This window comes from Scyliorhinus canicula, chromosome 5 (assembly GCF_902713615.1).
Source record: "Scyliorhinus canicula chromosome 5, sScyCan1.1, whole genome shotgun sequence".
Taxonomy (NCBI): Eukaryota; Metazoa; Chordata; class Chondrichthyes; order Carcharhiniformes; family Scyliorhinidae; genus Scyliorhinus; species Scyliorhinus canicula.
The window spans coordinates 101,236,846-101,251,264 of NC_052150.1; the positions used below are offsets into that span (position 1 = coordinate 101,236,846).

Consider the following 14,419-nt stretch of genomic DNA (forward strand, 5'->3'; position numbering starts at 1 on the left):
GCGCCGGGAACTACCCGGCTAAACATGCTCATTATGGCACTTATTCCCATGCGGGTAGATGGCGGCTATTAAGTCAAACAACCAAAAGATTAACCACGCTGAATGACGGAAGGCCTTTGGATATGGGGTGGCTCTCATTGATTGTATAGAAATGAGCTTTTGTCGATCTTCAATGTGCTTTGCCCTCCTAGCTCTACCACTACATCTAGGTGAGTCCCCAGGATACACATCTGAGGTGGAAGCAGCCAACTGCTTGCCACGTCCCGTGGCCTTCGATGCCCCTGGAAGGCGTACTCTGGGGACACTGAGGCCAGAGGGCCCGGCTCACTTGATGGCGGCATATGCACAGCCATGCTGCCCTGTCCAGTGTTCTGGCTGTGAGACGCGACCTCACAAGATGGTAGCACAGTGGGCAGCACTGTTGTTTCACAGCTCCAGGGTCCCATGTTCGATTCCCGGCTTAGGTCATTATCTGTGTGGAGTCTGCACGTTCTCCCTGTGTCTGCATGGGTTTTCTCTGGGTGCTCCAGTTTCCTACTCCAAGTCCAGAAAGACATGCTGTTAGGTAATTTGGCTATTCTGAATTCTCTTTCCGTGGACCTGAACAGGGACCGGAATGTGGCGACTAGGGGCTTTTCACAATAACTTCATTGCAGTGTTAATGTAAGCCTACTTGTGACAATAAAGATTATTATTATTATAAGAAGGTTGGAATTCTGGGGATCTGGTGGTCACTCTCGCCACTCCATGGGATGACTCCGGGTTGGCACACAGTGCTCCCTCCTCCCGGTCGGTGCCCATAGGGCTCTGGGGTTTATATTGGGATGGAGGGGCAGATGATTCAAGCCACGGCTGCCCCTGCATCATCTGGCTCTGCCAACACTGGCAGTTCCCCATGGTCTGCACCATCACATTGATGCCCTCGGCAATGTTCCTCAGTGACTGGGACATGCTCTGCAGTGCCTCGGAAATGCGCATCTGCGACTGGGACAAGATCCGCAGTGCCTCAGCCATGCCCATCTGAGAGCGGGACATATCCCACAGGACCTCATCAAGGTCAGCCTGGTACTGGGTCACATCCCCCAGTGCGCACCACACAGCTACTCCGGTACATCAGGTGGCAGTAGGAACTCCCGAGGGGGCGGACGGTCGGAGAGCGGGCCATCCCCAAGGACCAGCTGCCATCCAGATGGGTTTTGAGCGGACAGGTCCATCTATAGTGAAGATGTTGTAGAGCCAGGGACTATAGGATGGGTTGTCAGCGAACATCCAGCCCTTGCAGGCACAGGTGGAGGAGTTAAACTACGTGCAGGAGCAGGAGGTGATGCCGACCTTGCATGCCATCCAGGCCAATATCGCATCCGTGGTGGGGTGAGGGTTTTCGCTATGGACCAGCATTTCCAAGGCCTGCTGCAGTATGTCCAGGTGCTGGCCGAGGCCCAGGACAATGCTGTCCTCTCACAGGCAGCCATGTGCCAGAGCCACCTGGACATTGCAGCGGCACTCCTGAGTGTGGCCCAATCACAACGGGATATGGCTGACAGCGACGGCAGCATTGCCCAGGCGCTGGTTGACAAGGCGCAGACACAGGGGAATGTGGCCCAGTACCAGAGGGAGATGCCGTGGTCACTGACTGATGTGGCACAGAGCTAGAAGGTGGTGACACTGTCACAGCGTGATGTGGCGCAGTCCCAGACGGAGGTGGTCCACTCATGTGCTCCAAGACAGCAAGCATGCAAACCCTGGCTGAGGCAAGAGCGGGCCTCGAGGACTGGCAGTGCCAGTTAACGGGAGTGCCTCAGGGGTAAGCTCCGCTCACACCCCCAGTCCATGGACGATCCTGGGGACCATAGGGCACCCCGAGAGTGGAGGAAGTGATGGGGCCCGGGCCGGAGACTCCCGCAGGGTACTGCCTCGGTGCTCTGTCAGATGGGTGTGAGGGGTGGGCTGGCCAGAGAGGAGGCGCAGTTGGGTGAATGGGCGGGCAGTGTGGGTGGGCTGAGCTCCCTAAACTCCCCTCTGACTGTCCCCACCTCCAACACCCCAGGGATTAGATGGGACTGTGTGATGGAATGGTCAACTTGCATGCAGAGATCACCCAGGTGGTGGTGGAAAGTGCTACCGTGGGCAAGAGTCACATGTTGGCATACGGTACGGAGCACTAAAGCTCATAGCAGGGGGAGTTGTCATCATCCTCAATCCCATCCTCCATTCCATGGACCAGACCCGCTGTCACTGCTAACCTAGAGCCCACACCCCCGTAGTGCGGTAGGTATTTATCACGGAGGTGAGAGAATGGTGCAAGGGGTTGGGGGGGATGTGGGGGTGAGATGCAGTGTCCGTGCCTCTGGGCAGTCCTCCCCCACAGTCAGTAAACCTGGAGGCAATCAGAGTGTCCTGTGAGCGTTGGCCCTGGCGCACATTTTGTGCGGCCTTGGCCCCATGTCCTGCACATCCTCGCTCTCCCCCGCATCCTGCTCATCAGAGGAGCCTGGCATTCATCCTCCTCCAACACATTGCCCCATCTGCTGTGTGATGGTGGTGAATGACCCAACAGGCCACCAAGATGTGGGCAACCCTCTCAGCATCAAACTGTAAGGCCACTCCAAAGCATTCAAGACACCTGGACCGCATCTTCAGGAAGCTGAAGCACCACTCGATCATGCTCCTGGTTTCTGCATGGGCGTCGTTATAGCGGGTCTCCACATCTGTCTGTGGCCTTCGGATAGGCGTCACCAGCCACAATTGTAGTGCCTGGTGCCCCTGTTGCCCAGGAGCCAACCCCCCAGCCAGGGGGTATCGCAAAGAGGCTGGGAATTGTCGAGCATGCCAGGATGAAGTCCTTGTTCACACTGCCCGGATATCGGGTGCAGACGTGCATGATGCGCATCAAATGGTCACATATCAACTGCACGTTCATTGAATGGAACCTCTTTTGGTTTCTGTAGAGCTGCCTGTCCTGGGCCTTGACCAGCGCCTGCACACACTGCAGCCCTTAGTGTCCAAAATTGCCCTTAGTGTTGGGTGAGGTTACTGGGTTATGGGGATAGGGTGGAGGTGTTGACCTCGGGTAGGGTGCTTTTTCCAAGAGCCGGTGCAGACTCGATTGGCCGAATGGCTTCTTTATGCACTGTAAGAGGTTGAATGTCTTGTTAAGAGGAAGAAGGAGACTTATGTAAGGCTGAAGAAACAAGGTTCAGACAGGGCGCTGGAGGGATACAGGATAGCCAGGAGGGAACTGAAGAAAGGGATTAGGAGAGCTAAGAGAGGGCATGAAAAATCTTTGGCGGGTAGGATCAAGGAAAACCCCAAGGCCTTTTACACATACGTGAGAAATATGAGAATGACTAGAGTGAGAGTAGGTCCGATTAAGGACAGTAGCGGGAGATTGTGTATTGAGTCTGAAGAGATAGGAGAGGTCTTGAACAAGTATTTTTCTTCAGTATTTACAAATGAGAGGGGCCATATTGTTGGAGAGGACAGCGTGAAGCAGACTGATAAGCTTGAGGAGATACTTGTCAGGAAGGAAGATGTGTTGCGCGTTTTGAAAAACTTGAGGATAGACAAGTCCCCCGGGCCTGACGGGATATATCCAAGGATCCTATGGGAAGCAAGAAATGAAATTGCAGAGCCGTTGGCAATGATCTTTTCGTCCTCGCTGTCAACAGGGGTGGTACCAGAGGATTGGAGAGTGGCGAATGTCGTGCCCCTGTTCAAAAAAGGGAATAGGGATAACCCTGGGAATTATAGGCCAGTTAGTCTTACTTCGGTGGTAGGCAAAGTAATGGAAAGGGTACTGAGGGATAGGATTTCTGAGCATCTGGAAAGGCATTGCTTGATTAGGGATAGTCAGCACGGATTTGTGAGGGGCAGGTCTTGCCTTACAAGTCTTATTGAATTCTTTGAGGAGGTGACCAAGCATGTGGATGAAGGTAAAGCAGTGGATGTGGTGTACATGGATTTTAGTAAGGCATTTGATAAGGTTCCCCATGGTAGGCTTATGCAGAAAGTAAGGAGGCATGGGATAGTGGGAAATTTGGCCAGTTGGATAACAAACTGGCTAACCGATAGAAGACAGAGAGTTGTGGTGGATGGCAAATATTCAGCCTGGAGCCCAGTTATCAGTGGCGTACCGCAGGGATCAGTTCTGGGTCCTCTGCTGTTTGTGATTTTCATTAACGACTTGGATGAGGGAGTTGAAGGGTGGGTCAGTAAATTTGCAGATGATACGAAGATTGGTGGAGTTGTGGATAGTGAGGAGGGCTGTTGTCGGCTTCAAAGAGACATAGATAGGATGCAGAGCTGGGCTGAGAAGTGGCAGATGGAGTTTAACCCTGACAAGTGTGAGGTTGTCCATTTTGGAAGGACAAATCTGAATGCGGAATACAGGGTTAATGGTAGGGTTCTTGGCAATGTGGAGGAGCAGAGAGATCTTGGGGTCTATGTTCATTGTTCTTTGAAAGTTGCCACTCAAGTGGATAGAGCTGTGAAGAAGGCCTATGGTGTGCTAGCGTTCATTAGCAGAGGGATTGAATTTAAGAGCCGTGAGGTGATGATGCAGCTGTACAAAACCTTGGTCAGGCCACATTTGGAGTACTGTGTGCAGTTCTGGTCACCTCATTTTAGGAAGGATGTGGAAGCTTTGGAAAAGGTGCAGAGGAGATTTACCAGGATGTTGCCTGGAATGGAGAGTAGGTCATACGAGGAAAGATTGAGGGTGCTGGGCCTTTTCTCATTGGAACGGAGAAGGATGAGGGGCGACTTGATAGAGGTTTATAAGATGATCAGGGGAATAGATAGAGTAGACAGTCAGAGACTTTTTCCCCGGGTGGAACACACCATTACAAGGGGACATAAATTTAAGATAAATGGTGGAAGATATAGAGGGGATGTCAGAGGTAGGTTCTTTACCCAGAGAGTAGTGGGGGCATGGAATGCACTACCTGTGGTAGTAGTTGAGTCGGAAAATTTATGGACCTTCAAACGGCTATTGGATAGGTACTTGGATTAGGGTAGAATAAGGGAGTGTAGGTTAACTTCTTAAGGGCAGCACGGTAGCATTGTGGATAGCACAATTGCTTCACAGCTCCAGGGTCCCAAGTTCGATTTCGACTTGGGTCACTGTCTGTGTGGAGTCTGCACATCCTCCCCGTGACTGCGTGGGTTTCCTCCGGGTACTCCGGTTTCCTCCCACAGTCCAAAGATGTGCAGGTTGGGTGGATTGGCCATGACAAATTGTCCAAAATTCTATGATTAACCTAGGACAAAAGTTCGGCGCAACATCGTGGGCCGAAGGGCCTGTTCTGTGCTGTATTTCTCTATCTATCTAAATTCCATGATAGAATATACAGTGCAGAAGGAGGCCATTCGCCCCATTGAGTCAGCACCAACCCACTTAAGCCCTCACTTCCATCCTATCCCCATAACCCAATAACCCCCTCCTAACTTTTTTGGTCACTAAGGGCAATTTAGCATGGCCAATCCACATAACCTGCACGTCTTTGGACTGTGGGAGAAAACCGGAGCACCCAGAGGAAACCCACGGACACGGGGAGAACGTGCAGACTCCGCACAGACAGTGACCCAGCAGGGAATCGAACCTGAGACCCTGGCGCTGTGAAGCCACAGTGCTATCCGTGCTGCCTGACAGAGCAGTACAACAGTACAGAGCAGTGCATCCATTTCAATGTGGAGCGAGTCCACCAAGATGTCCGAGCAGCAGAGTTCACCGCCATTGTCCGACAGGCCATGGGCGGGATTCTCTGAACCCCCGCTGGGTCGATGAATCGCCGGGGGGGGGGGGGGGGGGTGGCGTTAATCCTGCCCCACCACCCGACGCCTGCTGGTGGATTCTCCGGCCCGGCTTTTCAGCGAGGGGCGGGAATCGTGCCCGTTGGCAGCAGCCCCCCCCGGCAATTATCCGGCCCGCGATGGGCCGGGTGGCCGCCCGTTTTAGGCGGGTCCCGCTGGCGTAAAATACACCAGGTCTGTACCGGCGGGGCCAGGCTCTATGGGTGGCCTGGCAAGTCCTCAGGGGAGGGTGGGGGTGCGGGGTATCTGGCCCATGGTGGCCTGGCCCGTGATTGGGGCCCACTGATCCGCGGGCGGGACTGTGCCGTGGGGGGACTCTTTCCCACCGCGCCGGCCGGTGTAATGGTCCGCCATGGCCGGCGCGGAGAAGAACCCCCTTGCGCATGCGCTGTGATGATGCCAGCACACGCCGATGCTATCGCGCGTGCGCCAACTCACGTCGGATAAATGTTCAGGCGACTGTCACCTTGACGGTCACCGGGTGTGGATGTCCTCCCCCATTCCCCCGCATCAGGTAGTTCCATGATCAGGCAGATGTGTTGCACCTGTCCCCCTGCTCAGCCTGAGTCTTCGACGGTATGCCCGGTCTGGAAGGTCCTCAAATGACAGGTGCTGCTGGTACATGCGAGGTTCTCCTTTGCACCTCCTCCTCCTCAGCCTGTTGGTCGGCTGCTTCCTGTTCTGCTGCTGCCCCCTCCGCTGCTGCAGTTTCCTCCTCCTCGAGCAGATCCACCTCGTACAATGGCAATGCACCCCACAGGGTTTTGGCAACTAGGAGGGCCATCATTGCTGGTTGAATTCCAACATCCATTCTCTGCAGGGGGCAAAAGGCCGACATGTTAGCGTGTTGTGCACCATCAGGTCCAACCAGGCCCAATGGACTGCACGGTGGTCCCGGTTGGGACTGCCAAGGGTACAGTCTGCTGGCACTGCCGTTGTTAGTGGTATACTCTGTGACACCCATCCAGTGCCCCTGTAGGCCTCCAGTGGGCGTTGCCAAGTGTGGGACGCCTGCTGCTCCATCGGCGGGTGGAGGCATGTTGGGGGTGGGGGTATGGCGGGGGGTGTGGTTTAGGAATGGTGGCCACCTCTCCGATGGTGCTGGGGTAAGAGAACTGTTTGATTGGCCAGAAATTCTCAGAGGTGGGTCTTTTTCGGAGGTGGGTCAGAATGGCCCAAAATCTGTTGGATGGCCGTGGAGCAAGCTGACCAAGCAGGGATGGGCTCATCCCCAACTTTTACAACTGGAAGCAGGAACTCCACACCCAGTATAACATTCAGTCCAATGTTTTTTCTCAATCTGATAAGGCCACTCACTACTTCATCATTTACATTTTCCATGCCAATTTTCTTATGGCCTTTCGGAACAAAGCTGTCGTTCTTTAGCACAAACCAGCACCATTCCAATAATTCCTTTCATTTCAGATCATTGTACCTGATAAAAATCAGAAAACTTCTAAGCTCTCAGTTTTGGCTGAGTTTGTAGCCATGTTCCAGATATTCGTGCACTGTAATACTCCACTGTAATATTCCTCTGCACACTTCTTTCTTTACTCAAATCTTTCTCTTGAATTAGTTTCTCCAAAGGGTCTTGTCTCCTGTTGCCTTATGGTTGCTCAGGCTTTGGATAGTGGAGTGAATGTTGCTCTTTAAAGTCTGGCTGTAAAACATGACCTCCGTCAATGCCGGCAGGAAAGTCTGGTGATAGAGAGCCTGTCTGATTTTGCTCCCATTAATTCAAATGGAAGGGAAATTGGGCAGGCTCTGTTGTATGTTTGCAACTGCCATAGACAACCTTCCTCTCTAGACTGCACTCAGGCACTGAAGATTCACATAAGCACACCACACCACCCAGCCCACTCCATGTTCAATTCCATCACTTACAAACATCTATTTGCAAGCACATTCCAGAAAAGTCAATGATTAGTGAACAGTAACATGAATCCTGGATGATTCTCTATCCCTCCCTGGTTCACCTATTCTGGCCATGATTTTCTCTCTCTCTTGAGGTGGGTGCACAAAGTTTTCCAACTCCCCGATCCCACCTTGGGAGAAACAGCCTCAATGAGCCGGATTTTTATCTGAGGGGATTGCGGGGGTTGGATGGAGTTGGGACTATGGTTCCTGGTACAGTTTGGAGGCAGCCAGCTGCGCCTGCCGGGTGTAGAGGCAAGCTGGTTAAAAGATCGGCCTTGGTGCTCTGGGATCTCATCCCAGTTGTGAGAGAAACATTTAAGCCCACTAGCTTTCACCAACCTTCATTCCCTTCCACCCAATCCTCATGCCCCATTAATGACAACTCATATCCTCATCTAGCCCTATGGCCTCTCATACCCTCATAACTGCCCTCATCTGCATGGCCCTTTAAAGTCCCTATGATAAATAATGCCACCTTATGCACCCCCCACACACCAGCCTTTGTCCTTACACCCTCTATGCCAAATCTTCCAATATCCACCATGGGCAAATGTCTGGAATTTTGCTGAGATGGTGGTGACGGCGGAGGGGGGTTGGTGGGGATGGAGCAATTGATCAGGTGGGACAGTAGCATGTGACCACGCTACCACCTCCCTGCATCGACCAAAATTATGTCTGGGATAGGAAAACTCATGATAGACTTCCCGCTAGCTGCCAATCAAGGTCATTAAGTGGTAAATGAATTCCCACTTAAAAGTCTCATCCCAGAACCACTGTTATTAACCCAGCTGTTACCCTGCGGCATGACAAGAGCACCTGTGTGGGCTGCTTCTGGTCTCACAGAGTGGGCCTTCTTCAAAGGCATTCAGTGCCTGATGGAGGACTGGCATCGGCAAGGATTGTGGGGCCCACTGAAAGCCAACCCCAGACCTTGTTCCCTAAACCCCTGCCATCGCCCCCTCTAGCCCCAAACTCCTCTCCTGCCTTCCTGAAGGGGAAAACAAGGGTTGCTTACTGACTCTCCAGCCTGCCAGAGAACCCTCCAACGCCTCCGTAAAATCCACACCAAATCAGAATAATGGGCGCAATTCTCCCAAAATGGAACAAAGTGCCCTCACGAGCACAGTTCTGCGAAATATACACAAATAAGGGGCCTGAATAGGGGAACCAGAGTCCCATGTCGAACGCGTTTAGCTGGGTATTTCCTGGCACTCACCGCTGAAACACGCCACACTATCTAATGGGACTCTGGGGCCGAGGCGGCACATAGCCTCGGTTTGTACAGTGGGGAGCTCCGCTCGCCAGAATTCCACATTATAGCGAGAGGTCGGGACACCATTTTTAAATGTCGTCCCGATCCCCGAGGCCCACGAAACAATCCCCAATTCGCCACCACCTCCCGCACTCCCCCAGCACCCAGACCAGGCAACCCCAGCCCAATCGCGTGCACGGAAAGGATGCCAACCTGACACCCTGGCAGTGCCACCTGGGTACCTTGGCAATGCCAGGCTGGCACCAGATGGCAACCCAATCTCCTCCTGCACTTAGGAGTTCTGGCGAGAGGAGTTTCTCAGTCCAGGAATCGGGACTGAATGCGGCCTCAGCAGGGTGTTCTCCGCTCAGGCCCCGGATTGCAACGGAGTCCCATTAAATAGTGTGGCGTGTCTCAGCGGTGAGTGCTGGGAAATACTCAGCTAAACGCGTTCAGCATGGGACTCTGGTGCAATTTAGTTAGCTTGCAACCATTAATTCTGAATCAAATAAATGTTCCAACTTATACAGAAGTCCCTCATGCAAAATTACCTCATACGTGAACATAAAGAATCTCAGCAAAGTACAAACTTTCAGTTAGAATTCAAAAGTTTCAGTTACAAATTCAACTCACCAGTTGTGAGGGGACTCTGTTTGCGAGCTTGTTCCATCAGAAGTACATGCTGTAGTAGGGCATGATGGGTGCTGTTAACCTTTCCATCAATAGAAGCAGGCGGCAAGTAGGCAGATAAGGGAATACTTCCTCTGAACTGTCCAGTAAGGGCTGCTCCTTGATTCATTCCCTGAATGGTATGCCTGTCGGAATTCTGGTTTGTTGTTGAGGCCTATAACAAATGTTTGTTTCAAAATTAATACTGAAGTTGCAATTCATATTTTGAATGTAGTTTCAAAGAGTTTGTTTTCCTTTGCCAATATAATAATGTCTGCAAAAGTAACGGATCATCTGTTAGTTCCCCCAGCACCCCACTCCCCCCCCCCCCCCCCCCCCTCCCACACACACACACACACACACACACACCCTCTATCAAATAGGCAGGCCGGTGGAATTCCACCCTTAAAAGCTTAGAGCCAGCACAAAACCATTTGGGGTTTTTTGATAGGCCACAAGCCATACTCAGACGAAGGCAATCATTCCCAAATCAGATTGAATACCTCATGACTTCAGGCAACATGGCATCTTTCAACATTAAGGTTGGTGCCATTTGTATTTGCCCCTGACCTGAAGGACCTGTGATGGAATGACGGTTGACTAATCTCTCCTGCAAGTCTAGATGAAGCAACCTCTGCAAATGTTCTTATAAACAACAGCCCATGAATGAACCTTCAGGACCAAGGCCCTGGCCAATTATATATGTGGAGAGGGGTTCCGTTGCTCCAAACACACACAGAATATATAAATATATAGGGCGCGATTCTCCGCAAATGCGGCGAGTCGTAAAGGCTGCCGTGAAACTGGCCGTGTTTCACGGCAGCCTCCGCGCCCCCTCCCGGGACCCGATTCTCCCCCCCCCCAGGCGGGGCTAGCAGCGGGGCCCCGTGAAGCACGGCATCACGGGCTTAGCGACCGTCGCTAAGTCCGCGCGCCAAGCGTCACGCGGCTGACGCGCACGATGACGTTGGCCGCGCATGCGCGGGTTGGACGGCTCCAACCCGTGCATGCGCGGATGACATCATCACGCAGACGCGTCAAACCCGCGCATGTGCGGGCCGTCATGCCCCTCAGCTGCCCCGCAGACTGATCCTGCGGGGCGGCGGAAGAACAAATAGTGCGTGGATATCGGACCCGCTGCCCGCGATCGGTGCCCACCGATCGCAGGCCCATGCCACCCTTGGCACGGCCGTGGTGCGGCCGTAGCAATCGGTGCCATGGTTGTCCGGGACGGGCACTTTGCAGCCGTTTTCATGAACGCTGAAAGCAGGTGTGGTTGTGGCCATGAAAACGGTCGTAAACTCCGTGGTATTCGGCCCATCGGCCTGCGGAGAATCGCTGTTCGCCGTAAAAAACGGCGAGCAGCGATTCGTGTCGGGGGGGGCGGCCGGGGGGGGGGGGGGGGGGGAAGAATAGCGGGAGGCCGTGAATATTGTCGGGAAGGCCCTCCCGCTATTCTCCGACCCGTCGTGGGCAGCGGAGAATCGTGCCCATATGTTTTTTAATTTAGAGTACCCAATTCATTTTATCCAATTAAGGGGCAATTTAGCGTGGCAATGTAGCATGTAACGTCACCTCCTTGCAATAAGGCAACAGATGCCTCGTGCCGCTGGTAGCTGTGTTCCTGATGCTGCGGCCCGATTAATGGGTCGGGCATCATATTCACCGGGCTCTCATGATCCTCCTGTCCTCTGGCCCAGAAATCATGTGGGCAAGAATTGGTGTTGGTCCTGACATGCGTGTATTTGACACGGTGGATCTTGCAGTGGGCCAAGGGGGTAACTCTTGAAAGGAGTTGCTCTCAAGGTCCATTGAAAGGCCACCCTCCCCCCATAATGAAATTCCTGCCTACCCCATCCCCAGCAGAGACCCACTAATTAAAGAATCCCTCCCGTAGACACTCTAAATAAGGAGACACCCACACCCCCCCCCCCCTCCCCCCCACCCCCCCCCCCCCCCCCTCCCCCCCAACAAAAAACCTGTTTGAGTCTCTGTCTAGGGTCTCTTTCTTTGGGGCATTTCTGGGGGCGTCCCATCAGTTAGAGGGTCTCTGTGGATGTCCCCCTATTTTATGGGTCTCTATGGAGGGGGGGGGGGGGGGTTTGGGGGTCTCTGTGGGGGCATGTTATTTAGGGGTCTCTTGGGCGGGGGTCACTTTCTTTAGTTAATCTCTGGGGGAGCCGTGCAGAGTGGGGGTGGGTCTGCTGGGCGTGGGGTGGACATGTCTGGCAGACTGAAGCGGGAGAGTGGCCTTTGAGTGGACTTTGGGGGCATCTACCTCAAAGGGTTACCTCCTTGGCCCATCCTGAACCCACTGCCGTTTTTACCCCGGATGCCTGAATCTTCCCCGCATATGGAACCTTGCTACCTGTGGCGGGTGGTGGAGAATCCAGGCTAAGGTCTACAGATCAAAGAGTAAATCTCTAATGCTTTTCTTTGAATCAGCCATGATGACACCAGCCCAGGAATTATTCTCTCTCATGCCTGTGGGCAAGCACCTGGTCTCCACTTGGTAATTTTTCCAACTGAGATTAAGATCTCAGCTCTGCGTGGAACCACTGGCATGGATTCTATTACTCTGTGGCCGAATACCAGAGATGCAATTTTTGTTTAAAGTATGGTAACAGTATTATAATGGCTGACCGCATTGCTGCGGGTCATACAGGATTATTATGTACTTCAACCGATGTTACAGATTAGAGAGATTAAGTAATCCTTTGGCCTATAATTATTACATACATTTATATGGGAGGAGGCAGATGAGGCAGCTGGAGTTGGAAGACCCAAAGTAATGTTGGGTAATGATGGCGACGTGTAGAGATTTAGTGCATTCAGTGATCCGTCCCAATTCAGAATCCTGTGATGTGGCAGCAACTGCTGTTGAGAAGAAGAATTGTAAGAATTGACTCATCGCATACATTCCTCAGTGTTTTAACATGCTTCTGCATAAGACCTGGTTTAAAACATAAAATGGTAATGCAGCAAAATGGAAGGTCACAGTGTCTGGAATTCAGATGCTGACCATATTGTTTCCAATGTAATTGCTTAAAAGCTGTTTTTACATAAGCTATATATTCACCAAGTAGGAGTATAATACCAATAACAGTTTAAAACAAACAGAACAATTTCATACGTTAGTGAGATTCTAGAGCACCAAATGCACATTAAAATAAGATTTTCCAATTATTTTAAGTGTAGATTCATCAGTGTAGATTTTTATTTTTAACCGCCTGAGAATTGAGCAGAGGAATGCAGAAAATGTGCAGCACAGAACAAGACCATTTGGCCCATTGTGTCTCTGCTGGCCTGTAACACAGTGGTTAGCACTGTTGCTTCACAGCACCAGGGACTCGGGTTCGATTCCCGCCTTTGGTCACTGTCTATGCGGAGACTACACGTTCTCTCCGTGTCTGTGTCGGTTTCCTCCGGTTTCCTCACACAGGTCCCAAAAGTCGGGCTTGTGAGGTGAATTGGACATTCTGAATTCTCCCTCAGTGTACCCAAACAGGCACCGGAGTGTGGCGACTAGGGGATTTTCACAGTAACTTCATTGCAGTGTTAATGTAAGCCTACCTGTGACACTAATAAAGATTTATTATTAAGAGCGATCCAGACTAATCCCGCTTTGCAGGTTTTTGAATTTGACAGCACTTCAAGGGAAAATCCAATTATTTTTCAAATTTAATGAGGGTTCCACTCTTTCAGGCAGTGATTTCTAGACCCCCACCACCCTCTGGGAGCAAAATAAATTCTCCTCAGCACCCGGCTAATCCCTCGACAGCAATGAGGTTAAAGGCCCTCCGAAATAACCCTGCAAGCCATCTGGGGGCTTTTGCCAAAGTTGGGAGAGCTGTCTCAAGGACATAGTCATACTTACAGAATCATACCTTACAGCCAATGTCCAGACACCAGTATCACCATTCCTGGGTATGTCCTGTCTCACCGGCAGGACAGACCCAGCAGAGGTGGCGGCACAGTGGTGTACAGGCGGAAGGGAATTGCCCTGGGAGTCCTCAACATCGACTCTGGACCCAATGAAGTCAGATGCTTCAGGTTAAACATGGGCAAGGAAAACTCCTGCTGATTACGATGTACTGACCACCATCAGCTGATGAGCCAAAACTCCTCCATGCTGAACACCACTTGGAGGAAGCATTGAGGGCATAGAATATGTTCTGGGTGGGGGACTTCAATGTCTATTACCAAGAGTGGCTCGGTAGTACCACCACAGACTGAGCTGACCAAGCCTGTACCAGTCATGATACAAACGTTGGCCATAACTCTCAGCAATTCCTTGTGGTGTATCCCTCTATAAGAATCCTATCCATGCATTTGTCAAGATATCTTTTGAATGCCATTAATGTATCTGCTTCCACAACCTCTCCTGGCAAAGTGTTCCAGGCACTCACCACCCTCTGCATAAAATACATAGCTGATAGACTGGGGCTGCAGCAGGTGGTGACCTCATCCTCACCAATCTGCCTGCTGCAGATGCATCTGTCCATCACAGTATCGCTGGAAGTGACCACTGCACAGTCCTTGTGGAGAAAGCTTTGCGCAGGTGAAGAAGACACATCCTGAGTGAATTGTTAATTGGAACTTGATAATTTGGTGCAGTGAGGTAATTCGAGGCAGAGTGGGAGAAGGTACCTTTTCCCTACCGTTTTGTTCTCTTTTTTCTGGCCTGTAACTGTTAATGTGCAGGGAGAGAACCAGAGAGCATCCTGGGAAGGTAAGTTATTTTTATTTTTAAATTATATGTGTGTGTGG

General features: G+C 51.8%; 1 protein-coding gene across 1 annotated transcript in view; it reads right to left on the reverse strand.

Moving 5' to 3' along the window:
• LOC119966162 (histone deacetylase 9-like) overlaps positions 1-14,419 on the reverse strand; it is a 1,160,486-nt gene that overhangs the window by 397,999 nt on the left and 748,068 nt on the right. Inside the window, exons 11-12 of the mRNA XM_038797463.1 lie at positions 12,389-12,526; positions 9,614-9,824 (exon numbers count right to left, since the gene is read on the reverse strand). Of these exons, the coding sequence (XP_038653391.1) occupies positions 9,614-9,824; positions 12,389-12,526 (349 nt within the window). The remainder of the gene's footprint in view (positions 1-9,613; positions 9,825-12,388; positions 12,527-14,419) is intronic.